The sequence below is a fragment of the Pseudogymnoascus verrucosus genome, assembly GCF_001662655.1.
Source record: "Pseudogymnoascus verrucosus strain UAMH 10579 unplaced genomic scaffold scaffold_4, whole genome shotgun sequence".
Classification (NCBI taxonomy): Eukaryota; Fungi; Ascomycota; class Leotiomycetes; order Thelebolales; family Thelebolaceae; genus Pseudogymnoascus; species Pseudogymnoascus verrucosus.
Window position 1 is genome coordinate 813,219 of NW_017263655.1, and position 27,252 is coordinate 840,470.

The 27,252-nt window shown below is 46.0% G+C and overlaps 9 protein-coding genes across 9 annotated transcripts; 7 read left to right on the forward strand and 2 right to left on the reverse strand.

Annotated features, from left to right (window-relative positions):
- Positions 1 to 219: 219 nt before the first annotated feature.
- Positions 220 to 1,178, forward strand: VE01_01658 (uncharacterized protein; the record flags this gene model as incomplete). Its single annotated transcript, XM_018271176.1, has 3 exons — positions 220 to 254; positions 308 to 565; positions 626 to 1,178. 3 exons carry the CDS (start codon positions 220 to 222, stop codon positions 1,176 to 1,178), a joined length of 846 nt encoding a protein of 281 aa, XP_018133966.1.
- Positions 1,179 to 1,199: 21 nt separating this feature from the next.
- On the reverse strand, positions 1,200 to 3,872 carry VE01_01659 (uncharacterized protein). The gene has a single exon (XM_018271177.2). The coding sequence runs from the start codon at positions 2,996 to 2,998 to the stop codon at positions 1,793 to 1,795; it is 1,206 nt and encodes a 401-aa protein (XP_018133965.1). The 5' UTR covers positions 2,999 to 3,872; the 3' UTR covers positions 1,200 to 1,792.
- Positions 3,873 to 4,638: 766 nt separating this feature from the next.
- VE01_01660 (uncharacterized protein) lies at positions 4,639 to 5,263 on the forward strand (the record flags this gene model as incomplete). Its single annotated transcript, XM_018271178.1, has 2 exons — positions 4,639 to 4,806; positions 4,865 to 5,263. The coding sequence occupies 2 exons, from the start codon at positions 4,639 to 4,641 to the stop codon at positions 5,261 to 5,263; spliced, it is 567 nt and encodes a 188-aa protein (XP_018134083.1).
- Positions 5,264 to 5,573: 310 nt separating this feature from the next.
- Positions 5,574 to 6,942, forward strand: VE01_01661 (uncharacterized protein; the record flags this gene model as incomplete). Its single annotated transcript, XM_018271179.1, has 2 exons — positions 5,574 to 6,126; positions 6,227 to 6,942. 2 exons carry the CDS (start codon positions 5,574 to 5,576, stop codon positions 6,940 to 6,942), a joined length of 1,269 nt encoding a protein of 422 aa, XP_018134084.1.
- Positions 6,943 to 9,792: 2,850 nt separating this feature from the next.
- Positions 9,793 to 12,498, forward strand: VE01_01662 (uncharacterized protein; the record flags this gene model as incomplete). Its single annotated transcript, XM_018271180.2, has 7 exons — positions 9,793 to 10,204; positions 10,252 to 10,343; positions 10,395 to 10,485; positions 10,537 to 11,223; positions 11,277 to 11,460; positions 11,518 to 11,892; positions 11,950 to 12,498. The coding sequence occupies exons 1-7, from the start codon at positions 9,912 to 9,914 to the stop codon at positions 12,496 to 12,498; spliced, it is 2,271 nt and encodes a 756-aa protein (XP_018134081.1). The 5' UTR covers positions 9,793 to 9,911.
- Positions 12,499 to 14,289: 1,791 nt separating this feature from the next.
- On the forward strand, positions 14,290 to 16,174 carry VE01_01663 (uncharacterized protein; the record flags this gene model as incomplete). Its single annotated transcript, XM_018271181.2, has 3 exons — positions 14,290 to 15,168; positions 15,219 to 15,560; positions 15,606 to 16,174. The coding sequence occupies exons 1-3, from the start codon at positions 14,346 to 14,348 to the stop codon at positions 16,172 to 16,174; spliced, it is 1,734 nt and encodes a 577-aa protein (XP_018134082.1). The 5' UTR covers positions 14,290 to 14,345.
- An 815-nt stretch (positions 16,175 to 16,989) lies between these two features.
- On the forward strand, positions 16,990 to 17,897 carry VE01_01664 (uncharacterized protein). Its single transcript, XM_018271182.2, has one exon. The coding sequence runs from the start codon at positions 17,097 to 17,099 to the stop codon at positions 17,814 to 17,816; it is 720 nt and encodes a 239-aa protein (XP_018134087.1). The 5' UTR covers positions 16,990 to 17,096; the 3' UTR covers positions 17,817 to 17,897.
- A 734-nt stretch (positions 17,898 to 18,631) lies between these two features.
- On the forward strand, positions 18,632 to 20,031 carry VE01_01665 (uncharacterized protein; the record flags this gene model as incomplete). Its single annotated transcript, XM_018271183.2, has 2 exons — positions 18,632 to 18,924; positions 18,974 to 20,031. The coding sequence occupies 2 exons, from the start codon at positions 18,632 to 18,634 to the stop codon at positions 19,974 to 19,976; spliced, it is 1,296 nt and encodes a 431-aa protein (XP_018134088.1). The 3' UTR covers positions 19,977 to 20,031.
- Positions 20,032 to 20,088: 57 nt separating this feature from the next.
- Positions 20,089 to 22,867, reverse strand: VE01_01666 (uncharacterized protein). The gene is made up of 6 exons (XM_018271184.2): positions 22,599 to 22,867; positions 22,473 to 22,544; positions 21,885 to 22,424; positions 21,645 to 21,833; positions 21,308 to 21,582; positions 20,089 to 21,251 (listed from the first exon to the last, which is right to left on the reverse strand). Exons 1-6 carry the CDS (start codon positions 22,709 to 22,711, stop codon positions 20,569 to 20,571), a joined length of 1,872 nt encoding a protein of 623 aa, XP_018134085.2. The 5' UTR covers positions 22,712 to 22,867; the 3' UTR covers positions 20,089 to 20,568.
- Between the last annotated feature and the right edge of the window lie 4,385 nt (positions 22,868 to 27,252).

Here is a 27,252-nt window from a genome sequence, read left to right on the forward strand (position 1 = left end):
GCCGCCCGAGACATGGCATCCGACTGGGGGTGGGTGTCCCCTTGGGATCGGCGATTATTTCTCTTCTTTGGCCAGCCAGCAGCATCCTGGGGATGGTTAGTAAGCCACCCCACCCGCCTTGCTGTTGTTGGATCCAATGTCGACATCTCAATATCATACCTAACCTACGGGGACTATTACAGTAAAAGAGGAGATATTGTCAGGCCGAACACCTTTAGAATGGCATATACAGAGACTCCTGATTCCCACCGAACGTGCGCTACTCTCCTCCCGCAAATCCCCATCTAGATACCACTGACTTCCCAAGCATCCTAATCGTCCTAACAGCCCTTTCATTTCTTCCCCAGCTTTACCAGCTTTGGTCCAAAAAAGACAGCAAAGGCATCTCCATCAGCTACGTCCTAGCCAACCTCCTCGTCGCAACTGAGCAATTAACGCTCGTGACATACGTGACAATAAATGTCCCTGAATCAGCCGGGGGATCCTTCACCCACGACCCCCTGAGCACCGGCGACTGGCTCAATCTTGTCCAAACCCTCGTGACCTGGCTTCTATTCCTAGTCCTGTAAGTCTTTCCCCCCAGCACCCACCTCCCGCACACCCACCCCTAGCTCGGCCCACCTAGCTTTTCCCTATGCCTCCACCTCTCCCCCCCTCGTCACAACAGCCGCCCATACATCAATATGTACGCCCTATTCCTCCCCATCTCCCTTATTCCCGAGGCAATCGACCTAGTGGGCGGAACCCCCAACAGCACCTCCTGGCCGCGACAGGACTACCAACAGATGTTTGCCTTCTTTCACGCCATCCTCATCAACCCGATCGTCACACTTATTGGGGCTCTTTCGTTCTTCTTCCAGGCGGCCCAGACACAGCACTACCATGCTAAACAGTCCGCGCTCAGCCTCTGGGGACTCGCGGTGCAGACGGTGGTGTTTGCGCTCGTGGCGACGTCGTGGGTGTGGCGAGTCGTCTATGCCGAGGCGTGGGATCCGCTTTTTGGGAGTGACGGGTTCTGGCACTGGTATTTCAGCTATGGATATCCGGTTGTGGTTAATGGGGTGTTTGCTGCTGTTCAGTTTGGCCTGCTTTTGTTTGTGGTCTGGAGGAGGTGGGGGAGGGTTGGGGAGGGGGGTAAAGGCGGGGATGGCGAGACTGAGCCTCTATTGGGTCCCTGATCGTCATGGCAGAAGGGCGGCTGATTTTTTTTTGGGTTACTGTGGAGGACTGTGGCTGGTTTTAAATTGAACCAAGACTGACAACGAGAAGGACACCATATCGACACAGAAACGTTGTATCGTCTCACCCAGCTCGCCCTGCCCACCCTCGCCTTGCCCCACGATCGCCCTTGAGGTGGCAAGGGGCTTATATCCCACGGCCCTCCTATTTATCGGAATGGAGATTGTTTAAGTAAGGATACATATTATAAGACGGCCTCTTAACCATAGGTAAAGTAAGCTACATAGTGATTAATGAAATTAGATAAAAATACTTATCCCTTTCATTATTATTTTTTCGCTATGAGGTAGAAAGTAAGGTGTATAACTTCTTAATTATAACTTAGTCTTCTTTGGGCAATATACATGCTATTAACAGACAAAACGGAACAGAATAGTCACCATGAGCATGGGAATCTGACCTAGTAGTCAGCGAACCCTGCGCGCACGAGCAGCGAGACGGTAAGGACGAAATAATAACCTTTCGCTTTTTTTCCATCCCACTGGAATAGTTTACGACTCCTGGACTTCGCGGAGAGCAGGACTTCCCACTCTCATCCCATGTCATCATCAATCTAACTAGCTAGCGGCGCATGGCAAGTTGACAACTGGCTCGTAGTCGGGACTGTCTCGATTGTATCGACAGCCGCATGCACAATAAGATATATCCCAGTGGAGCAAGTCGGCACCTTCAGCGCACCCGCCGGCGTGGTAAATGTCGACATCCCCGTGCCGGCCAACTTCTCGTTGCTGTACGCATACTGTCCCGGCGCACACTTCTTGAATGGCATGCAACCGATATCGACATGGACCTGGTCAGGATAATACGGCCCGGTGAGCGCATACGTGACAGAGACGGCTGTACCTTGCGACTTCGCCGACCAGGTGCCTACATTCGTTGCCTTGCTGATGACGTTGCCGCCGGCACCAACGTAGAGCGGGCCGCCGATTCCGGCACTGAGCTGCGCGGCTGTGGGTGTGACGTACCAACCCCAGCGGTTGCAGGTATTGGGCTTGGGGACAAGGGAGTTAAGGGCTGGAGAGAGCGGGGAGGTGCTGTATCCGAAGGCCGTGCCGACGGAACAGTACCTGACAGTTGGCGGCGGGGGAGGGGGCGGGGGCGTGTATGGGCACTTGGTGCAGCGGTAGGTGAGCACCCAGTATGTGTTGGGGTAGTAGGACGTGCAGGCTGGGTAGTCGGTGCAGGAGAGACGTCCTGTGGCTGAGACTGCGCCCGAGGCGCCGGTCAGTTGGGCATTGGTGTAGAGGTAGAAGACATAGCCTTCGCGGTCGCCGTTCGGGCACATTTCCGCCAGCACGTCGAGCAGGGCGCCGCCAGGAACAATCGTGTCGTATGGGATATTGCAGGAGACCGTAGTCTGATCGGCCGAAATGGTGCAGAAGCCATTGCTAGTTGAGTACTGTGGTGTTGGCGTCGTGCTCGCGGGCGCTGACAGACCCAGCCAGATGTCGGCCTCGGTGTATGTGTATCCACTGACGGCGTTGTAGGTGAAGATCAGATTGGGGCCGTGGAAGTCGTAGCAGATCTTGGTCTTGGTGGTGCAGGTCGCTTGATCTCCCACGCATAGGTCCCAGCACATATCCTGTCGGAGATTCTCCAGCGGGAGTTGGAAATTATCCGCATCGGGGATTGGCACGCCTGATGTGTCGGACGTACATAGGGTTGTGTCCCATCGCTTCGAAAGAGAAACGGCCGAGGCAGAGCTTTCACCGAGGAGCGTGGAAAGCGCGGCAACGAGAAGAGTCGAAGAGAGAAACATGATGGGAGCCGACGCTGTAGTTTGCGCGGTGAGAGGAAGAAATACAGAATTGGGTGAGGATAGAAGAGAGGAGTATTGGAAGAGAATCCTCTTCGTTTTAAGTTTCCAAAGATGACATGACACCGACGCTTACTGACAACAGGTAATCAAAACAATGCCCAATGCACTTACCGCATAGGCAGTCTCATGAGTGAGCTGTCAATAACGGTACCATTTCAGCTACTTCGTTTGCGAGTCTCGACGCCTTGAAATCGATAGTTGAAGTGTCTGCCGTGTTATCCCGGCATTTCACTCGCAAGGTAGGGTCGAATCGAGATGGGTTTGTTTTCCGAAGTGCTTCATTGGCTTGGTGCTTCATTGGCTTGGCTAATCCAGCTGAAAGGCTTCTTTATTGAACGGCAAGCTCCACGACTCGTCCAGGGCTAACTATTCCAAGAGATTCGTAGCATGTCTAGTGAAAAAAGAGGCTGAGACAGCGGGTTCTGGGGGACCCTTTTCAGCCTTTGAGCAGGGCACGGTTGTGTTTAGTTGAGTTTAGTTGGATTTTAAGAGCTATCGCTCGCGCTGTGGTAGCCAAAGCGGTCTTCGCTTAGGCCAGAAAGACCTTCAAGTAAGAGTCTAGACCAAGGCACGTGCCTTACACGTGCCCATTTCCCGACGAAACAGCACTCACGGGGACTCCCGAGCTGAATGAACTTGATGCTACCCAGCAAGGCGTCGGGACTGAGCGCTGTGTTGTGCTTGTTCTTGTAGACCGCTATGTTCTCTGGACGGCATGTTACAGCAAAGAACAGCACACTTGTTTAATCATTCAAGGGAAACGGGCGATAGGGGTAGCTGAGAACTCTTCAGTTGTTAGTCAATGTCCCAGGCGCGTGCCTGAGCCCTACGACAATACCAGCCAGCCGTACGGCGATGACCATCTCGGAGCCTAACGAAACCTGTATTGTCAGTTCCCAATTCCCAATTCTTCTCGTGTTGGTGGGACCCTACCATGCACGGACGTATGGAGTGGACAGGATCGACACACACTAACTTAGTGCTGAGGGTACGAAGGTGTGGTACTTATTTAGAGCACCAGTATTTTTATAATGGCCACATGGCACAGCATGGGTGGTGAGACTACTCTGGTTACTTGGACTGTTTAGATACTGCACCCACGATTAGTGTTTTCATGAGCGACTTGCTTGGGTGAGCGACTCGCTTGTGTAATACGTTAGCTATATATATGTAAATCTGTATAATTACATGTGGTGTGGGATTAATAAGACGGGCACGTGAATTGCGAGCTAAGAAACTGTGATTTCCGAGCGCGAACCACACTTGTAGAACTCTATGGGGCTACGGCCTTTACTTATGCCGTGGCCCCGAAGGCTATTCTACGTACGAAACAACTATAATACATCATAGGTTTCAGGATACGTGCCTGATTCTGCCTGAATTTCAGGGCCAGAATCACAAAACTCTAATGCGGGGGGAAGAGTCGGTAATCTAGGGATGCGGGGAGGACGACGACGAAGGGCGGCTGAGCGTGCAATTTGTGCGTTTAAGAGTGGAGGTTCTCACTCCCTAACATCATACTCTTCATAAACTGCGACCTCTCGACGGTTGTGGCATTTGGCGGACGCGTTTTTTGCAAGATGGCCGGCATCACGACCCTTAGAAGAAAGCAGTTCTCCAGTTGCGATAGCTGCCGAAACTCCCGGGTGAAGTGTGACGCTTTGGAGGTTGTTACTGTAGAGGGCATCCACGCCCTCCGAGAATCATGCTCGAGATGCACAAAGCAGCATACACTCTGTACCTTTAACGTCAGTATCCTTACTCCCTCCGTTGTCTGAATAGAGGCTGACAAGTATAAAACCGCAGTGGGTGCAGAAGCATAAAAGCCACCGTGCGAGAAACAGACACCTCCTAGACCTAGGCATGTCCCCTGTAACGCAAACAGAGCAAGCAATGGCCCCGAGGCGCTATACCGAAGAGAGGAGAATGAGAGTCGATCATGGCCTGCACCTGAATGCGAGATCAATCCACGACACTCTTTGGGAACTATATCACCAGAATTTTGAAGCCATGCTCGGTACCTGGATTGGGGCCTGCCCGTGTTTGGATGGGTACGACATGAGCGCCTTTCGCTGTGACGAATATAGCAAATCCTCCGATGGTGTGGTCAAGGGTGACACGTACCTGAACGTAATAAGCATCACTCGATTATTTGTCACCCTTGATAAATGGGTTGGCTACGGACAACTCTATCGAGACCTCTGAGGTTAATGGAGAGAAGACAGACCAGCTAGATCTCTCTTTCGCGAAGGCCATCCATTCCTTTTCAGCCCGTTGGCTATACTTAGGGGATATCTCCGGCCTGCACTACCCCCAATATTCCTGCCATGACTCTTTAGTCCGGCATTTCTGGCGTACTGCACGGAAAGATATGCTAAAAGTAATCAACAAAAACTCTTACCGTTCTGCTTTAACACTATTCATTTTCGGCCTGACCCCTACGCCGTCTGGACTTGATAAGGGCGAGGAGACGGACGGCTTAACTGGTCAAACCTGCATGCGGCTCGGACTCGAAATGTTACACCAATTGCGCGTACAACTAAGTGCCTCTCAATTCTATACTTCAAAGATCCTCCGAAGCATCAAGGACGGCCTGTGGAATTCAATGGCCAAAGATGGCTACGAGGCAGAATTCACTAGTATGGAGAGTGCAGCATATGCGGCGGGTATGATATTCGACAATGACCCACCCCTAATAGAAACCTGCAGATTTAGTCTTTCTGCCGGACTCCTTGGGTTTGAATCAGAGCCCATATTTGGTCTTTTCAAACCCCAGGCATGTATTTTCCACGATGCCACAGAGACGTGGCGACGAGATGGATTTGATGTCTCTAATGAAAATGTTTCGAGGATCGTTCTTGCAACGGCTACCTGGACTTATTACTTCTGGAAATTAGTTGCAATCTTCAAAGAAGCATTGAGAGAAGGATACGACGAAAAGATTGTTGCAACAAATTATTCGGAGGTTCTTGATACGATACAAAAGTTCAAAATCACATTTCGTCCGCTTATGGATACTTGCGAACAACGCCTTCAATTTCTTCCTTGGCGCCTAAAATATGGCTGGTGTTAGTATTTACCTCCCCCTCTTTGCAAATACATTGTGCTGGCCATTACTTTGGCTCAAGATTGTCTGATATATCTCGTTTCGTACTAATCTATTGTTAGATAATACCATGCTTCGCTATCATCTCAGTGTACTCAAACTCTCAGAAGCAATCGAAAGAAACAAGCGAACAGATCTACTTCCAAACCTCAAGGCAGCAAGATCATATTCTGAGCAAGGTGCCATCAACGTCTTGAAATTTGGTCTTCATGCTAAGGCACCAGTCCGGCAAGGTTGCGAAAAGATTGCAAGGACAAAAGCCGGCTCCATATCAATGAATCTTCCAGGGACAGCATCATTTATTGCCATAGACCCCTGGCCTGACAACATTATAGCTACAGTCCAGCTGGTTTCGAGAGCCATAAATGAAAGCCGGAAAAATGGGTTAATAGGTCCCGATGCTTTCAATAACCTCCGAGACACGTTGTTTCAAACAGTAGAGCAACTCCCCAGCAGCTCTAAACACACCTCTACAACTCGAAATAGTCTGTACGGGTCGATGTTTGACGAACCAGACAAATCGATAGATCCTTCTTGCCCTACTCTTAACGTATATTCACAAGCTCCTACCAACACTACTATAAACACGTATGATCATGTTCCGACCCGAGTCCAATACAACCAGGAGCATAATCAAAGAGAGTTATACTGCGATAATCATTTGTCGTCTTTTAACATCACGGACAGAGGGATGTACCATGATCTAGTTGCTGAGGTCAACAACATTGGCTTCAGTCGCCTTAGCTATCTGATCTCAAGTAACGACATTAAGGGATAATTAAACTCTACGGATTGATCTGATAATATTCACTGGTCTGATCTATATATTGACAAATTACGGAAATATAGAGTAGCAAGATACCCCAACACTCCGTCACAACACTTGCTTCTGAGCTCGCCAAACATCAAGTTTTGGAGTAGATAAGCAAGTAAGTTTACATTGTTAATTTACATTGTTACAGCGGAATATGCTGTTCGCCTACATCAAGCGAGAGAGAGAGTTTTTTTCAGTGACTCGACAACATATTCTGTGCCCTCCCCGATTAGATTACATATATACCCTAGGTTCAAGTTGGTACGCGCTTCAGTCCAGCTATATCCTGGTGGATGACGGCAAAGCACCACGTACCAGATATGCACACGATGGAGCTCGAGAAAGAATGCTAATTCTAACAATAGCCCCGAGAAGACAGATCGAACCAACGAACGAGGTTTACCTTTGGATATCAACTTAGAATAACTTGGCTAGTCGACTTGGCTTCATCGGATATTCCTGTCTCTATTACGGCGAGGATTCCATTCTGCATTAAGTCCAGATCGCCAAGTGCAACCCGCTTTGTTATAATTCCCTCGCCTCAAATCGATGCAGGACGTTTCGACAAGGGCCTGGTGGTATTCGTGACACAGCCCTTACTCTCCCCGTTTTCAGAAACCTCAGGCAGAAGAGATATTCTTCTCTGGGCTCTCAAAGGAAGGTTCTATATTCTACAAGATCCGCTCTGGGTTGTTAGCCGACTAGTCATTGTCCCTTAGAGATATAGTCGCATTCAAAATTAGGGATGCCCTAAATTCAAGGAGAGTGAAGCCGTCGACAAGCCCCCTGAGGATGATCTCGAACTTCATGACAAATAAATAAGACACATAAATCAAAACTTCTATAGATATCAGATATTTCTCATCACAAAGTTAAACAGGGGTGCCTTACAGCGGCATAATGCTGATATGTAGAAGAGTGATACTCAGGTCAATATCTAACCTAGTGATTACCATAGAGCTATCATCTAGAACATGGATAAATTCTGCTGTAAGACGATCTTGCAAAGACCAGAAGTTTTCTGGGGGAAATCCTTTTATCGACTGAGTCTATGTTATTAGCCTTGATTTTAATAATCAATCCGCTCCTAAAGGTACTATCTAAGAACCAAACAGTACATCCAATTCAGCAAGGGAAATCCAGGCAGAATATATTTTGGTCTCCTAGGATTGTATTTTCGATTTATCACGATGAATGGAGCTGCCTTGCTGTAGATAAGCCATATGTAAGGGATCGGCCGTTAAATCTATTTCGTAAATACTATTCGTGTCCGGGTTGGATGATATCTGTTGCTGGGCCGTAGGAACTAGTATAGATATGTTAGTAAGAAAGTGGCCATACTTATATGTCAAGGCTCTTACCTAGAACCAACGGCCTGGAATCGTTGCTTTCGTATGTTTCGGGAGATCCTTGAAGAGAATAGTTATTCTCATCTTTGACCTCTGATGGGTTCTGATCATTATGCAAATTATCGTCGTCTAAAAGGCAAGATTCATCATTCACGGGACCAAGCAGTCTTTTGACTTCTGAATGAATAAAATATAAGGGATGCCAGGGAGGCACGTCGTTTTCTATAGTGAATGATGAATTACTATCAGATGAAGCCTTTTTCTGTACTTTTTGAAGAGAAGTCTTGGAGTCAGTCGGATTTTGAAATATGTCATCAAAGCTTCCATACTGAGGACGTCTAAGCACCAAAAAGAAAAAAATACGTTAGATCAGTCGATTTCTCCGAATTGGGCGAGTATCTCACATTGTTTGAATCTCCCTCCATATACACCGCTCGCCTTTATCGCGGCACTTGACACAAGCCTGATAGCCCCAGAGAGTGACACAACGGACCTTACTCGCCCGGCAGGCTTTACAGGCGCCCCAGCGGCTCCCTCTCCTTGTTGTTCCCTGAGCATGCCCTGGCTCTCGATCTGGTCTTGTTGTTTTCTGAGGCGCCATAGTAGCTACAGCTGCCGATGTTTTCGTTGACGAGTTACGGATGATGATTTGAAGTGAAGCAGGCTGGTTTGAAATAAGGGAAAGTAATACGAGGGGCAGTATTTGTAGCTATCTTACTCGGCAGCATCGCGCTTCCGGCGTCGCTGCAAGGGGTCGATCGTCTGGGCATATAGGGAAGATTCTGGTCTAGGCACGGCTAACTGCGGAGGCATGTCTACTATCAAAATGGCAACCAGCGATTTGGTCACGATTAGCATAAAAATGCCAAAGTAAGTCGCTTCCGAAAATACATATCCCCCGTTCATTGGCTTACGGAACCGAGAGCCTGTTCGATCTCGGACCCGAGAGCCAAGACTTCGCTTCCTTGTTCTAAGCGCAACCCATCAAATGCGCCTCTTTACCTTAGTAGAAGTGAATTCAGATGTGAATGTCAACGCAGCCGTCGATTAATTTCAAATGGGACATCTCGCCTCCACCTTCATTCACGGGGTCATATGGGCCGTTCAACCCCATAACATGGAGATCTAATACACCAAATCAGTATCTGCATATTGTACTTCCCCACAAGACCGTTTTATAATGTCTAGTGAAATAGAACGAACCATAACAATCATTTTTGCGGTTCAGTTTAGTAATTACTTTAGCTATACGTTCACCAGAAGGTATTATACGCTGATTGAAGAGCGGCATGTGGGCTAGAAGCTATGTGCGAATTGACTCTTGACTCAGGAAGCCGAGTATTGGGACTCGGTTCCGAGACCAGCCGGAAGCGAGTGCATAAACGAGTCTTTCTATACAGTCTTGGGATGTATATTTCCAGTCTAAGGTTACGGGGCGCGTGTAAGTGGGCCTGAGGGAGTCACCTGCCATCTGAGGGGATGCGATCCCATTCCTACTATAAATATGGTCTCCCATCGCAATAAGTTTTATTGTCATCCCAAAACAGTTCCTTACAACCATTACTTAGCCAAATATCATTCAGAATGTCGACTCAGGTGGTCCAAAGCCGCGGAATCTTTCATGGGCTGCCTGTCTTCCCTGAAAACGTCAAGGGCCTCACAGCCGTCATTACAGGCGCAAACGGCATATCGGGCCAGCATATGCTCCGCGTTTTATTGCAGTCCCCAGAACGATGGATGAAGATAATCTGCATTTCGCGCCGTCTCCCGTTCATGAAGGACGGCGCGGTACCTGGAGTTGTAGAACATATCGCTCTTGATTTCCTCGATACGCCGCAGGCGATTGCCAATGTCTTGCGTGAACGCGGTGTCAAAGCGTAAGTTATATCAGATATTGAAGAGTGAATCTCACTAACGTGGATAGGGACTATGTTTTCTTCTTCTCTTACGTCCAAGTGGACCCAGAGCCTGGAGCTCCAATTTGGTCAAATGCACAAGAACTTTGTCGCGTAAACAGTGAGAGATTTTCAATAGCTATGTGATAGAATCATAACTAAACTGGTGCAGCGTTGCTTCTCTCAAACTTCCTCGAGTCACTCGCTCTTAACTCCATTAAGCCGCGCCGCTTCATGCTTCAAACAGGAGCAAAGCATTACGGGTTAGTTTATGTCTCTATTTTGCTGGAGATATTTATCTAACAGTTTCATAGAGGACAATTTGGTTCGAATCTCGCTCCTCAGGAGGAGTCAGATCCAAGAGTTCTACTGGAACCCAACTTCTACTACGACCAAGAAGACTGTCTATGGGCTTACTGCAAAAAGCATGATATAAAATGGAACGTCATTCGCCCCGCCTTTATTCTAGGGGCTGTTCCTGACGCCGCCATGAATGTCTGCTTTCCTTTGGCGGTATATGCAAGTGTCCGCAGGCATCTCGGTCAGCCGCTTGATTTCCCATATGATCTCACTGCTTGGGACATGAGCGTCACCCAGAGCAGTGCATTACTCAACAGCTATCTTGAAGAATGGGCTGTGCTTACAGACGGCGCTGCTAATGAAGCATTTAATGCTAGTGACGACGGCATTTTTACGTGGAGCAAGTTCTGGCCTTTGCTTGCCAGTTGGTACGGTCTGGACTATATTCGGCCAGATGATGAGGGTAAATATAAAGACCTCATCTTGCCTCATAACCCGCCTCCCCGAGGCTACGGTCCCCCAGGCAAGATACGTTACAGATTCAGTTTGACTGAGTGGGCCAAGCAACCTGAAGTCACCCAGGCTTGGAAGGATATTGCCCAACAGAATGATCTCTCCGTCAAAGAACTTCATGACGTTGATCGTATCTTCGGCTTTACCGATTTTGCTATGAGTGTATCTTGGCCTGGCGCAAGTCTCAGGTAAGCCGTCTACGCAATTGCTACCTATAATACTGCCGCTGATATCTGTCTAGCATGGCCAAAGCACGAAAGCTAGGGTGGCATGGGTATGTCGACTCAAACGAGTCTGTGCGTGAGGTGCTTTTAGACTTCGAGAAGCTAGGTATGATTCCGCACGCACCTGCCCTTGCGCAGAGCGGTGCCCCAGCCAATACAGCAAGTTCATTGACGGAGGGTTATGCACCAGAATGGCTCGAGGTACGAGATTAGATCTACAATAAATTGTTGCACTCAATAACTTTTGCCGATCCATAGCTTGAAAAAACACTAGGGACCCGTCCTCTTCTGACAGGCACTGTGGAAGAGATGCAGGGACAGTTTGCAGCTCTTTCTGCGTTGCTCAGCGCTTCACAAACTCCCCCCGATGACACTATTGAAAGTAAAGATGAAACCGCAGATGGTATACCTGTTCGCATCTACAAGCCCAAAGACGCAGCTAGAACAAAGCTCCCTATCGTGGTTTACTACCACGGGGGGGGGTTTGTGCTCGGAAATCTTGACACCGAGGATGCATGGTGTCGATATCTTGCTAAGACCACCCCATCCATTGTTGTATCTGTTGATTACCGCCTGGGGCCCAAGTTCAAGATGCCAGTAATGCTCGAGGACAGTCTTACTGCATTCAAATGGGTATGTCATCCTCCTTACCTACTTACAAGCTATTATGCTAATACAGGGGCTGTACAGGTATATGCCAATGCTGAGACGCTTGGAGGTACTAAATCCAGGATCTTCACCGCTGGTACATCCGCTGGCGGCGGTCTGGCTCTACTTGTCACAGATGCTCTTATCCAAGAGGGTAAAAACTCTCACGTTAAGGGAGTTATAACCGCTGTCCCTATAACTGCACACCCATTATCTATACCGGAAGAATACAAATCTCAGTATACATCATATGAAAAGAATGGTTCTGGTGTTCCTGTGGCCGACGCCTCAACATTAAATACGTTTTTTGAGGCAGCTGGCTGCAAATATGACGATCCAATGACTTTTGTGACGTTGTCACAAAACTTGTCACAATTTCCTCCAACATACATCAGCACTTGTGGAAAAGATCCGCTGAGAGACGACGGCAGAGTGCTAGAGGCTATGCTGAAAAGAGAAGGTGTCAAGACCAAATCAGACAACTATATTGGCCAACCGCATTGCTTCTGGTTATTCCCAAATGTGAATGGGGAGGAGTTTTTGGCTAATGTAGTAAAGGGAGCTCAATGGGTCGTGTTAAATTCAGAGTAGTTACAAATTCAATTCAATATTTTGCTGCTGCTCTCTTCGATGCCTTTGGTTTACTTTCTATATTACGATTACCATATTCTGTAATATTATGATAAGGGCTTAAGGAATAAATGGGAACATGCATATTTGTAAAAGGTGTATCTGCGCAAGAAGGCAGTCCCGGACGATAGGGTATTGCCTCAACTTGTGTTTGGTCTCAGCCCTTCTCTTTCTAGACTATATAATTTCTATGCTTATTCTAGTTAATTTTCACTAAGAGCTTGTGAAAGAATACTAGGCATAATGCTGCCTACGGCAAAAAAAAAAAGTCACAGAGATCTCTGAAGGAAATTTTATATAATATAAGATGGCGGTACGATATATGCCTTGGCATTGCCAATGATAACTACGATATTAACTAGCCATAATGTGTCTGTAAACCAATTGAACGTATTTCAAGTATACTTTCAAGTTGTTAAGTACAAAAGATAATGGAAAGAATATCAACTTGAGAAAGAACAAGCATTAATACCTAAGAAATGGAATTTCCGTTGATCAGGCTATATTATGTACAAGCTTGGGGAGAAGATATTTATGAGACTGGCGCTATTAACCATCTGGTAAGCGAAAACAAAAGTTCTGACATAAATAGCGGTTATCTTGGCTTGAACCCTGAAGTCAAATATAAAAAAGGAATGAATTAAAAAAGATTGACTAGCGATGTAAACCAAGTCTTTGCCCTTACTGGCAAATATTAGGTACGGACCCGCGTTAGCCCGTCCATGATCTTCGCTTTACTACAATCTTGTAGTCACTATTTTCACGGGTGACCGGCGAATTGTACATGGTTCAACTTTAAAGGGGTTGTGTGTGCCCTTTAGAGTCGAGAAAAATCAAAGCCCAATCGAAGCTAATCCCATTGTTTCACTTTAAGCAGCGAGAGCTCAGGATCACAAAAGATATGGAAATTGCTGAGGACAACTCGTGCATAAAAAATGTGAGTATTATTATACAGCAGAGAGGCCTTTTTGTTCATAGTAAAGCCCACTTCTTGCATCTTTTTTATACAAAGAGGATGCCACATTTGCAGCTGGTATAATGCTCCCGCCTATTATCAAAGGTCACATGACCTTCCATTTTTCTCTTTACATCTTTACTTCCTTTATCCGTTCTGTTCCATATATTGTCATATTATACAATAGGAGAGCGAGTCTAGAATAGGAAAATTCCCAACATCACTTTACTTCCAAGATTAAAGCTGCAAGCATAAAATCTGTATAAGGCTTGGCAATTTATTACTGTTTCAACTATACCCATACAACTCGACCCCTTAAATGACGAAGCGTAGTATCAAGATCTGTCTAGAATACATTGCTAAGCATGGTTTTCCTGCTGCTTACCAACCCTAACAAAGACAGTGGAACTGAAAACATCCTGTGGCAGACAGCCCTGATCCACTGCTATATCCGTAGTATATCGGATATCGGGGACCGAATCTCGATTTAGTGTAGCCTTAAACAAAAAACCAGGTCAAAGAGTCTGGCTTAGAAACCCAACTCACAATCCGGTATCTAATACGTAAACTTGCTCAGCTCGCTGGCTTAGACACTCGGTTGAAAGGCCTTGATGAAACTCCTTAAAGCGCTTAGCACGTCGTTGTGAGTTAAACTTAATTGAATACCGAAAACTTAGCACGTAATCTGCGGAAATTATCTACGCGAGTCTGGCTCCGTTAGCGCTTGCGGCTGTAGTATAAGTCTAGAGAGGGTCCTCCATTGAGGCCGAGTATTCTCTTCTTGTTTCAGAGACTCCCTCCGATTTCACTACATACTTCCCAGCAGACCCGGTACAGAAGTTAGCAAGGCAAGATGACGTTCAGTGAAGCGTTTAATGAGATTGTCCGAGACGCGCCCTTGGGACAGCTCGTGCGCTTTTTCACCAAGAATCGGCTTTTCAAGTACCCAGAAGAACAGCCGAACTTCAAACTGCCCGAGCCATGGATTCGCATCATGAACTATGCAGACCACGACATTACACCTCAAGATAAGACAGCTACATCTTCATCCGCCTCTGTCTCGAACGCCGACCAAGAAGGAGGAGAGGCGTCGGATGTCAACAACGCAACCCAGCCGGCTCTCGAGAGTAATGAATTCGCAGAAGAAAAACCTACCCACCTGACACCGAAAGTTAGCCATGCCGGTACTATCTTAGTCGATTGGTACTCCGAAGACGATCCTGCTAACCCGCACAATTGGTCGGACCTACGCCGTGGGCTCCTCGCCCTGATTATATGCCTCTATACATTTGTGGTGTACCTGAGTTCGGCAATCTACACACCATCGACTGAAGGTGTCATGGAGAAATTTGGCGTTAGCAACCTCAAGGCAACTCTCGGTCTCGCCATGTATGTGCTGGGTTATGGTGTCGGCCCACTGCTCTTTTCACCTCTCAGTGAGATCCCTCACATCGGTCGCAGCCCTGTCTACATCATTACTCTGTTTCTGTTTGTAGTCCTTTCTATTCCAACAGCCCTAGTGAACAACTTTCCAGGCCTTATTATTTTGCGCTTTTTGCAGGGGTTCTTCGGATCACCTTGCCTAGCATCAGGAGGTGCCTCAATGAGCGATATGTACAGCCTGACCGCTTTGCCTTTTGCATTGATTGCCTGGGTTGCTGCGATGTCCTGCGGACGTATGTCTTCCCGCCGGTCATTGAGAATCTGTTAGCTAATTCCAGGACAGCTTCTCTCGGTCCTCTCCTTAGTGGATTCGCTGTACCAGCGGAAAACTGGCGTTGGTCCCTATACGAGTCCATCTGGGCATCGGCACCGATGCTTATCGCTTTTTTCATCTTTATGCCCGAAACAAGTAGTCCTAATATCCTTTTGCGTCGCGCCCAACGCCTGCGCCAGGTTACCGGCAACCAGAAGCTGATGTCCCAGAGTGAAATTGACCAGCGTCACTTGACAGTCTCGGACATTTCAATAGAGGCCTTGATTAAGCCCTTAGAAATCACTTTGAAAGACCCCGCTGTCATGTTTGTGCAAGTCTACTCGGCCATCGTCTATGGCATCTACTATTCCTGTAAGTGTTCCATGACTCGTTATAGCGCTTTAGCTGATCTTGTAGATTTTGAGGTGTTTCCGCTTGTCTATCCCGTATTCTACCATATGAATCTAGGCCAGGTTGGTCTTGTCTTTTTCTGCATCGTTATTGGATGTATAATTGCTATTATCGCTTATGGCTCATGGCTATACTTTGTGGTCACACCAAGGACTAAGAAAGTCGGTATGGGCCCACAGGAGAACATTCTTTTAGCTGGTTTACCAGCATCCTTTGGCCCTCCCATTGGCCTATTCTTGTTCGCCTGGACTGCCCGTGCTTCTATTCACTGGATTGTCCCAACTATCGGCATTACGATCTACGCCGGCTCAGTTTTCACCGTGCTACAGTGTATGTTCCTATATATCCCGTTCAGCTACCCTCAGTATGCTGCCTCTTTATTCGCTGCGAACGACTTCTTCCGCAGCGCCTTGGCCAGCGGCAGCATTCTCTTTGCACATCCTCTGTATCAAAACCTTGGTATTGCTAAAGGGACGACTCTTCTTGGCGGCTTGAGTGCCATCGGTATTGTAGGAATGTGGATCTTGTTCTTCTACGGTGCCAAGCTCCGAGCTCGCAGCACGTTTGCCACATAGGGAGGATTAAGATTAATCTGTGCCAAGAAAGCTTCTTTGCCTCTCTGAGTTCACTCAGGCCTAGTCAATTAAGCAAGATTCACCTCAATTAGCGGACGACTAGTCCGTCATGCATCTCTTCTCAATTATTTTATCTCCTATTATTTCGTCAATTATCGCAAATTGTGCCTATGGACGGGGCTACAAAAAAGGTGCTTAACGCGTGGTTTGAAGCATATAAGAAGGTGGTTGAAGACTGTAAAATTATGCAAGATAATACATATAACATAGACGAATCTGGATTCTCAATTAGAACTAACAGCGAATAAGCTTCTTAGCTAGACAATAATGGTTGTATAGTCCTTGCAACACCTGTCTAGCAACATATCTCAATGTTAGCAACGAGGTCTAAGCAACTTCAAGCATAAAGTATTGTCTACTAATATAATTGTAACAGGGTGGTTGCTGACCGACCATTACAGTATATATAGCGTGTTATGCGTATTCCAGGAGACCTGAAATATTGTCGTCTTTTTGGCTTAGTGGGGTGTAGCGCGAGCGTAGCCGTACATCGTTACAATAATGCAAACAACTTACAACCCATGGAAAAGTAAAGAGGGTTATTTTAAAAGGTCACTTCTATATTTCTACTCAAGAATTGCTTACAAAGTCAGAGAAACTCAAATTTGCTCAGCCAACTATGTTAGAGTCCCGATATACAACCGGTTGTCTTTCGGATATTGAGAGCAGGGTTGTGTTACCTACCATGACCCCGCTTACAAAACCTTCTATAACAGCCCCCAAGGAACCCTTTAATTGTCCAACAAAGATTTTGCGAATGATACGCTGTCTCTATATATAGCCAGCATCCTCTAGTGTCCGTTCCGTATATCAACCACAACTCCTCTCCATCATAGCCCTCATTCTCAACTACTGCACCAAAATGGCCCCTATCCAATTCGGCATCCTCGCCTTCGCCTACCAAGTACTCGACGCCGTCGGCCCAACCGATCTCCTGTTCTCCGCTAACAAGAGCACCATGGAAACGCTCGGGCAATACGGCCCCATCGACGAAGACCTCATCTCCCGAGCACCAGAGTTCGCGTTCCATCATATTGGCGTGACCAGAGACGCCGTTAACCTCGGTACTAGCCAGATGACGATTATCCCTACAACAATTGTGGATGAGTGTCCAGAGCTGGATATCTTGCTTGTCGCAGGGCCGTATCTGGGTAACTTTGAGCTACACCCCAAGCACGCTGATCTGATCCAAAGACACGTCGCTGCCGGAAAGATCCTCTTTACAAACTGCACGGGCGCCAGCCTCGTCGCATCCACCGGTGTGCTAGACGGGAAGAAGGCCACAGTCAATAATGTGGAATACGAGTGGGTGAGGAAGCGCTGGCCAAAAGTCAACTGGACACGAGAGAAGAAGTGGATCATCGACGGCAACATTTGGACAGGCTCCGGAGCGATCGCTGGGACAGACATGGTTGCCCACTGGATTAAGGAGAACTATGGTCTGGATGTTCTCATCCAGGCTGCTGTCACTTTAGACTATGAGCCACGGGATAGTGATGGATTGTTCAATGTGTTTCCGCGGAGGTTTGCTTCAAATGGAGAAAAGGTCTCTACTCATGTGTTTAGGCATCATGCGGAATAATGAATAATTTATAGATAGACCCGGATGATAAAACTCATTAGAAGGGAGCATAGGGATAAACAAATACGAATCTATTTAGCTGCATTTCGTAATCCCCACTGGTCACTTAGATACAAAGCACCTATCTTCATCGCTTCGATAGACTCGGCCATGTGTAAGATATCTCAATCCCCCACCAGCCTTCAATTGTACCCCGTTCACTCGTGAACCCAACGCACGCATTCTCAGGTCATCCACCTCTAATACAGACTGGGGGGGCCTACCTAGGCGGAATACATACCCCAATACATCATGAAAATGAAAAGGAATTGAAAAAGAAAAAGAAAAAACGCCATGGACAGCCCCTCTATTACCACGAAACCGGAGAACATAGAAAACCATGCGTATCGCAAAGTGCGGTGCAATGCAAAAAGCCCTATCTAACAACATAATGAAGCACCATTTTTCAGAGAGCTAAATTAAACAAGTTCTCATTTGGCATAAATCGGACATTGATAATCAATAAAGCTGATCGCCACCTTAGCACAGTAGTCTCCGGCCGGATATAGATGTGGGTCATGAATTAGAAGTCAGCTCATCCGCCTTCCGGCACCGTCCGGATGTCCAAAGAGAACCTTTATGGGGCGCTTGTAGGCAGCAACGTAATGAGTATAACTGTAGTTGCTGCGTTTGATTAGGTTAAATCATCCGGCCATAAACGACAAGAGCTATGCATGTTGTTAATGACATAAGCAAGCTGACGGCATGCAGGTATAAATAACAAAGGGCCATCTTGAAAGCCGAAGCCTACTCTGAGCTGATTTCAAAACTCCAAAATGCTTTTACTACGCTTGTTAACATTTGGCTTTGGCCTTCTCCTCTGCGCTGTTGCGGATAATATTTCTGTGCCAAATGTTGACATCACCTTTCATAAGTCGCCCAAGCCATTTGAAATCCACGTTGATCGGCATTTCATCGAGGACACTCGGCAGCGCGTTGCAAACGCAAGGGCTCCTTTGTTTATAGGCGCAAGAGGTGACGGGCCGAGTACTGAAATTTTCTCTACCGTTCGGGATTTCTGGGTTAATGAGTATAACTGGACCGCAACTGAAGAGTCTATCAACCAGAAGTAAGTGACATATAAACAGGCCTTGTTGTTATAATAACAGTTTTGTAAGGCTAGAACAGTTCACGACCATTGTGGAACCGGTAATTGATAATGCTAGTTATCTAGTGCCGTTACACTTTGTTCATCACCGTTCACACCGGAACGACGCTATCCCTCTGTTATTCATTCATGGCTGGCCCGGCTCGTTTCTAGAAGTCAGCAATATTATCGGCAACTTAACAAACCCTCCTAATGCATCTTTGCCAGCGTTTCACGTTGTTGCTCCATCAATCCCAGGTTTCGGATTCTCTCCCACACCTCAGAAGCCCGGCTTCGGTCCCGTCGAAACATCACACGCTTTCAACGAACTGATGTGCCAGCTCGGTTACTCTAAATATGTTATTCAAGGCGGAGATTTCGGTGGGGTTATCCTTCGTTACCAGGCTCATTTGTTTCCGAAGCACGTCGTCTCGGCGCTCAGCAATTTCTGGATCATTCAGCCCGAAGTAAATGACATCCGCATGCTCGCAGAGGGATTAGCTACACCTGACGAAGTTGCATACATCAATATTTTGGAGACCTATATCAATCAAGCATCTGGATACCGCCTGATACAATCCACAGAACCACTCACGCTGGCATTTAGCATTACAGACTCTCCATTGGGCAATGCGATGTGGATGTATGCTCTAATGTCAAAGGTCATCGACCCGGCAATCATGGTTTGGACTCCCGAGGAGATCATTACTTGGTCAATGATGTATTACATCCAAGGTCCCTATGGCAGCATGCGCTTTTACAAGGAGGTGCTCAGCGAGGGGGGTCTCGCTGCGCTTGACTTTGGCACTCTGCCGCTGGTGGAGGTCCCAGTCGCCATCAGCCAGTTCCCTTACGATATCTCCTTTCGTATGCCGTTGGAATGGGCGAAGCGTGGAGGAAATGTTCTCAGGAGGACTGTAAACACCCATGGTGGTCACTTTGCCGCCTATGAGGTGCCTGGCCTGCTACTCAACGATATCTGGTCATGGTTCGGGGATAGAGAAGTTTCAGGAACAAAAGTGTTTAGACTTTGATTAACGAAGCAGTCTGAGCGAGCACAGTCACAAATTGCTTGTAATTTTAAAGAAGGCTGATTAGAGGCGATGTGGTCTATTTAGTAACCAAACAAAGTAGTTTCTAACCGTTCCGCCGAGTAACATGCCAAGTGGGTTAATCTGGCGTCGACTTCCATGGACAAGTGCTTCTCAGGGCTGATGCGACTTAAAATCACCTGACGATGAGTAGTTCGTATGTATGACCGTGTGTTTGAGCTTGGTCTGCTTAGAGGTGGCTAGAGTCGGAGATGTGGGCATGCGGAGCATCAAGTATAGGCCTGAGGAGCCTCTATACCAGCCGAGACACAGATGTAGCGAGATTCGAAGTAAGTATAGAAAATCCATATGGCATACTAGCGTTATATGATGCTCGTAGATATTAGACCGATTTGAATAGACTAAGGTCAGTACCTCAGAAACAGCTTCTGACCAGAAGTTCTTTTAATTTCCATTATACAGTTGTAGTCAGCTCCGGCGCTCTCACACAACAACGGTAACGTATGGTGCTTCTAGAATAACGATGGACTAATTTTCAGCTAGAACCAACATTGAGATGTTCTGAAGCTAATGATCAGAAACTGTCTTCGAATGTGTCCCAAGACATGTCGCTAGTGTTTCCCCATCCCATAGTCATTGATGCCCATACATCGTTAAAAAGGGGAAGGTTCTTCGCCTCGCTGGCATCGGTGGACGATCCCGATATATTTATAAGCTCGGGATCCCATTGTCCCAGGGATGTTCGAAGGCTTCCGTCCATCATAGGACACCCAAAAATCCTGCTTGCTGGGGCAGTGCACGGTGGTTCGCTAAGTGAGCCCAACCGATGATCGTATTTCGACTTCATAACACTAAGCACGGCGCGCCTAGCTGAGATAATGTCATTTGAAGCTGTAGCAATATCTGCACCATGCGAAACTTTGGATAAGAACTGATCTAGTTGGAGTTCGGAGCGAGCCCATGCCGAATCGAAATCCGGACAAAGCAAAAGCGGGAATGACAAGCGGAACGACAGTGTAAGGACGACAATAAGTCGAGTCCAGTCGTTTATAGTAAATGAGAGGAGTGACGAATCTTCTAGGTCGCTTATGTAGTCCAGAAAAGCTCGTAGCTTTTTTGTAGCAGTGCAGATCTTGGATAATAGGGGAGGAAAGGGAGTTATATTGGCAGACAGGTAGGTCTTCGCTACAGGGAATGCGAGTAAGCTCCCGCAGTCAAGGAAGATTTCGACAAACATCGTTTGCAATCGTATAGGTTCTTTCTACCACGTAAGCATCTCCCCCGCATGTTCACATTCACCCAGCTTGACGTACCGGAACCCAAAACAGTGGGGGTCATGCTGCCCTGCATTTCCTGATATTGTTGCTCAAGACCAATCAAAATCAGTCGACTGTTCTGCACCGTCTGCACGTCTCTCTCATTGATAGCTTCGGATGCATCGGAGAAGAGATTCGATAGGCGGACTAAAGCCACTAGCGTGTTGTCACTTTCAACTTGGGCGTTGTGTTGAAGGGTGTCAATGGCGGAACTTGCCCAAGGGGGGAAATGGGTACGTAGAATTGTCTCTCCTTTCCATACAACGATATACCTAAAGGAGCGTTCAAATGTAAGAATAATTGCATGATCGAATTTGAGGTCATTGTAACATACGTAGAAACAAGATAGACGTAGGCGAGATATGCTCGGATCTTTTCAAGTTCATCGCCTGTCACTTTCGGACTCCACGGATCACGCATTGTAAGAAAATTTTCATCTAAATGGAGGTCCTGAACAAGATCTGCCGCCATTCGCAAGCAGTGAACAAGCTGTCCGTTTTTGGGCCACAAGTGAAAAGGATACCTTGTGACGTTAGCAGGAAATGCATAGAACTAATTTAACACCCAGACATACCATGCGCAGTATATTAATAAGCCCTGGAGCATCTCAAGACTTCTTTCCCCGCCAGAGACATACTTGAGACCTAGGGCTTTCCGAAACTCATCATCATACAGCGCGTGTTTCTGCACCATCTTCGACCCCGAAGCTACAGTTAAGATAGACAGCAGAGTGAAAGGTTTTGTGGCAGCGAGATGTAGGACGGAAGAATCATCAGGTAGGATTACAAATGGTAGGTAGTTGACCATGGACTTAAAGGAATTTAGGAGAGATTCGGCGGAAGCTATATTGAATAAGGGCTGACGCCAGATGTCGGAGATTAAATGAGGTTGATTCGACAAACTCGAGGGGCTTGGAAGGCTGACGGATTGGCTTGCCGTTTGCGAGTTGTCGATGGGATTCTCTTCAATAAGTGCAGCATTAAGAGCCCGGTCATGAATTTCCCGCAAGGTTTCGAAGTTGTCATCAAGACCGGCCTTGACTGGCACAGAGTAATCAATGCTAAAGGTGCTGAGCTGGCCCAGTGGGTGCAGCGACGGATCGATCTCTCCCATTCTAGAGGTGTTAGAGAGGATCTAGGGGTCGGCAAAACATTGTTCTTACCCCCAAGTGTGTTCCCATCTGCGAGGCCGTGCTCTAGTGCGGGAGATGCACTCTCTCTTCAAGGCGAGACATCTGATAAGAAACTATAAGCATGAACGGGAAAACTAAGATTGTTTGACGCATTACTTTTCACACACCCCTGGCTGGTCACTGGGTTGGCACCTGATTCTAGCTGCCCGACAATGCTCACACGCTGTTGAGTTTCGTTTCGAATTGCGGCCTCGTCTCTCTAGATTCATATTAATGGAGTCAGGCGGAGCCAATCGAATTGCTAGATGGTGTAACGTCCTAAATCTAAACTTGAACTCTATGCGATTTTAACGTCTATAGAGTGTAAAGGTAAGGCATAGGCAATTAAAACAAATGGATGCAGATAGGATGAGGGTCGGAATCTTTGGCAAGGCAGTCAAATTCTTTCAAAATGAACCAATTAAGTCCTCTACTAACATATTACTTTACAAGCGTTGATTGGTCATTTTTTTTAGTCATGGATTACTCGAGCAGTGTAATTGAGTTTGCCTCGCGCTACTAGTGGGGCTACATCCGAAACGCACCCGGGTATAGCCTGTGCCTTAATTGGACTATGCCTAGGATTAGGGAGCATAGACCTAGTAGTGTACTATAATTGTGGTCGGAAGCAATATGGGTTCGCGAGCTATTATAGAAGTAATATGCGTTTGAAACTAAAAACCATAAGTACCTTTATATAACGTATTTCACAGGCGAAGCGATCACATGGGCATCAAAAACTTGAGGGCCCTCACCCGCCAGTCCAAATGCCACGCCATCGTATCACCACCCATGCCGGAGCGATGACAACGACAGCGCGCCAACAACGCTCTCTCAAGTCTGACTCGATTCAGCTCTAGGTGGTCTTCATCGAAGAGACTTAGGTTCCCAGCCCACGGGGAGGTACGAGTCGTCGCAGGCCCTACAACGATTAGGCTGTACACCGCAGACATGTGCAATGGATCTAATGACACACGTGACATGCATTCGAAGGCGGTTGTTGTAATAGTCACATGACTTCACGTGATCTCTGTACGGAATATCAGTAAAGCCTAGAAGTAGATTAAGTAATAGAGTTTTCTTAAGCACCTGCTTTTATAGGTACTAGAGAATTCCTAGGCATCTAAGAATTGCTTAGTACTAGATAGAGTAGGCACCTAACTCTTTCTAAGTACCTAACTATTATAGGGTACTAGATAGAATAGGTACTAGACTATTTATAAGCACCTCCTTATAAGAACCCTATATAATAGAATAGTAGGAATAGTGAGAATAGTAAAGGAGTTTGCTATTCTAACTATTCCCTTTAGTATAACACTACTATATAAGTAGATAGTTAGTTCTTAGATAGGAGCTTTGTGCTTAACTTAATATAGTATTTGTTATATACTAGTAACATGTTTTATAAAAGCCTTTTATATCTAATCCCCTATCTCCTCTAATAAGTAACCTAATGTAATAAAACCTCTATAAGTCTTATAGTTTAAGACCTAGCATTATACTACTATAGTAATTAAGTAAGCTATAAGAGGACCTATCTACTAGAGTATAAAGGTAGGTTATAAGAGTACTTACTACTAGGGTATAGAGGCCCCTAACTATTACTATAGTAAGGGGGGGCATTACTAGACTACTACTAATGCTATTCTAGTGCCCTAAGAAGTTAGGTAGTAGGTGTCTACTACTAATCTACCCTACTTATAGAGGGAGGGGGTGCTAACTTGTAACGCTAGGTCTTAAACTATAAGACTCACAGAGGTTTTGTTGCGTTAGTTTACTTAACAGAGGAGGCAGGGGATCAGACACAAAGGCTTTCGTAAAACACATTACAGTATATAACAAATACTATATTGAGTTGAGCACGAAGCTCCTATCTAAGAACTAACTATCCGCTTATATAGTAGCGTCGTGCTAAAGGATATCGAAGATATCATAGATAACAAATATCTAACATATCGTTGTTATCCATTACGTAGGTCTTGCGATATGATTAGGTCTGAGGACTAGAGGTCTCTAGATCCAACCAATCCTGCGACGTCCCCTGCTCTCAAGACCACAGGGCGTAGGAGCCACTTAGTTCCTACGCTCCTAGGTCGTGCGCCTAGCTCAGTCCCTAGGCCCGATTGGGTCTAGCGCCACTAATGTTCTGGCGCTTAGCTTAGTCGTTCGACCCAACAAGGTCATACGCTGTCTGGTTTCCAACAGCAGATACTCTGTTCTAATATTGGAAACCTACACGGTCCATAGTTTCCCCGAGGGCTGTAACATAACTAACTAGGACCTCTATGCTATCTAAAGGAACCTAGACTCTAAAAAGGGGGGTATTATTATAGGTATAGTAGGAGGCCCTACCTTAGGGGAAATATAGGCTAGGGAACTAGTGCCTTAGGCATCCCTTACTAGCTAACACCTATATACCTATATACCCTATGCCTTATAGCTAGTAGGAGGTTAGTATATAGCCCTAACTTACTACTAAGTTAGTAGGGGCCTAACTTTAAAGTAGTAGATAAGAGTAGCTAAGCCCCCTATAGGTAGGGCTTAGAGATTAGTCTATTAAATGCTGTTTTAGTTACCTAGGCCTATAGCTATAGTACACTTCTACTAAACCCCTATACTATAATTATAACTAGAGGTTTAATTTACACTACTACTTTAATAGATAATTATTAACCTTATTTTTAGGTAGTAATTACCTTAGTGTAGTATATATAAAAGCCTATGTTAAGGCTAGGTGAGTTAATAATATTATAGCTATTATTCTCTTCTAAAAATTAATTTAATTTTTAATAATACAGCTTTTGTTATAAATGCTAATATAAAGCTAGGCTCTAACTAATCTATTTCCATAAAGTGTATATTTAGCTCTCCTCCCTCTTAAATAAAACATTTTAACTATTTGTTTTCTAGATCTTAATTTATAAAATGTAACGTAACATTATAGGAAGACTAGGTATCTGTTTTTAAAGCTACTATTATGAAATCCCTAACTAAAGGTCTTAATATTATAGTTGTAAACACTAGCATTAGTAAAAAAAATGTATAAAAAAAATAGGGTAAAAAAAACATATAATAGTAGGTATTTACTAGTAGTTACCTACCTAATGGTAATAATGTTAACATATATAAAGTAGGTCTTATATTAAGATGTAATAAATGCTAATAAACGTAATACACTATAACTTTAGATAGCTATAGATAATTGTTACAGCCCTCGGGGAAACTATGGACCGTGTAGGTTTCCGATATTAGAACAGAGTATCTGCTGTCGGAAACCAGACAGCGTACGACCTTGTTAGGTCGAACGACTAAGCCAAGCGCTAGAACATCAGTGGCGCCAGACCTAATCAGGCCTAGGGACTGAGCTAGGCGCACGACCTAGGAGCGTAGGAACTAAGTGGCTCCTACGCCCTACGGTCTTGAGAGCAGGGGACGTTGCGGGATTAGTTGGATCTAGAGACCTCCAGTCCTTAGACCCAATCATATCGCAAGACCCACGTGATGGATAACAACAATATGTTAGATATTTGTTATTTATGATATCTTTGATATCCTTTAGCACGACGCTACTATATAAGCAGATAGTTAGTTCTTAGATAGGAGCTTCGTGCTCAACTCAATATAGTATTTGTTATATACTGTAACGTGTTTTACAAAAGCCTTTGTGTCTAATCCCCTGCCTCCTCTGTTAAGTAAACCAACGCAACGAAACCTCTATAAGTCTTATAGTTTAAGACCTAGCGTTACACTTTAAGCACCACTTCTACGAGGTACCGGCTCATACACAAAGCAACATGGCTAGAAACGATTCCACCTCCAACGTAGGGACGAAAGGGAAGGCGGCTACAGAGCCTATCCCTTCGCCTACTACCACGCCCGCGCCTAGAGGGCCTTACCCCTCAGACAAACTCAAGATTGCATTCCTGGACACCTTCAACGGGGACTGCAAGAAGCTTAAGAGCTTCCTTATCTAGACAGAGTTGTAGATGGCCTTTAACGCCAAACACTTCGCCTTTGAAGTGCAACAGGTCTTGTGGGCCGTAGCCCTCTTAAGAGGTGCTGCCTTAGACTAGATTGCTAACTACCTAACCGACTACATAAGCCACCGTGCAGCTAACGGAAGGGTCACTACAACGGCCAACTAGGGAACTAAGGATATCTTCATCACTTAGGCAGGTTTCGTTAAACAGCTCAAGGCGAACTTTAGAGATGTCGATGAGAGAAGGAATGCAGTGCAAGCCATTCAGGCCCTTAGACAGAAAGGGTCTGCGGTTACGTATACTGCTAAGTTTCAGCAGCATGCCCCTCTCACCCATTAGGGAGACGAGGCTATATGCGACTAATATTACAAGGGGTTAAAGGATTATGTAAAGGATGAGATTTCTCAATCCGACAAACCAGATGACCTTAAGGAACTCATCAAGATGGCATAGAAAATTAACAATCGTTGCTACGAACGCCAACTCGAAAGACGAGGAGGAACATCTAGCTACTAATGGACTTAGAAAAGAAAGACACTAAAGAGCTATTGGCCCTAACCTATAGAGCTTAACGCTACGTTCAAGCCTAGCAGAAGACACCGCAACCCTAACAAGGAGCAACAGCTTAAGGAACGGCTCTGTTTTAATTGCAACAAACCCGGCCATATAGCCTAAGATTGCAAGCAACCTAAGAAGGGGAACAGTGGACGCAAGTTCAGCAGACAACTTAATGCCACTTAGAAGGGACAACTAAACGCCACGTTCGTAGACAAACCTAATTAGGGGATTAA

Bases quoted from the DNA above. Each gene is read 5' to 3' on its own strand.
- VE01_01659 (XM_018271177.2), bottom strand. From the start codon at position 2,998: ATGTTTCTCTCTTCGACTCTTCTCGTTGCCGCGCTTTCCACGCTCCTC.
- VE01_01664 (XM_018271182.2), top strand. From the start codon at position 17,097: ATGGCCCCTATCCAATTCGGCATCCTCGCCTTCGCCTACCAAGTACTC.
- VE01_01666 (XM_018271184.2), bottom strand. From the start codon at position 22,711: ATGAATCTAGAGAGACGAGGCCGCAATTCGAAACGAAACTCAACAGCG. The intron at 22,545-22,598 runs GTAATGCGTCAA...GTTTCTTATCAG, and splicing joins CAGCCAGGGGTGTGTGAAAA to ATGTCTCGCCTTGAAGAGAG. The intron at 22,425-22,472 runs GTAAGAACAATG...TAACACCTCTAG, and splicing joins AGATGGGAACACACTTGGGG to AATGGGAGAGATCGATCCGT.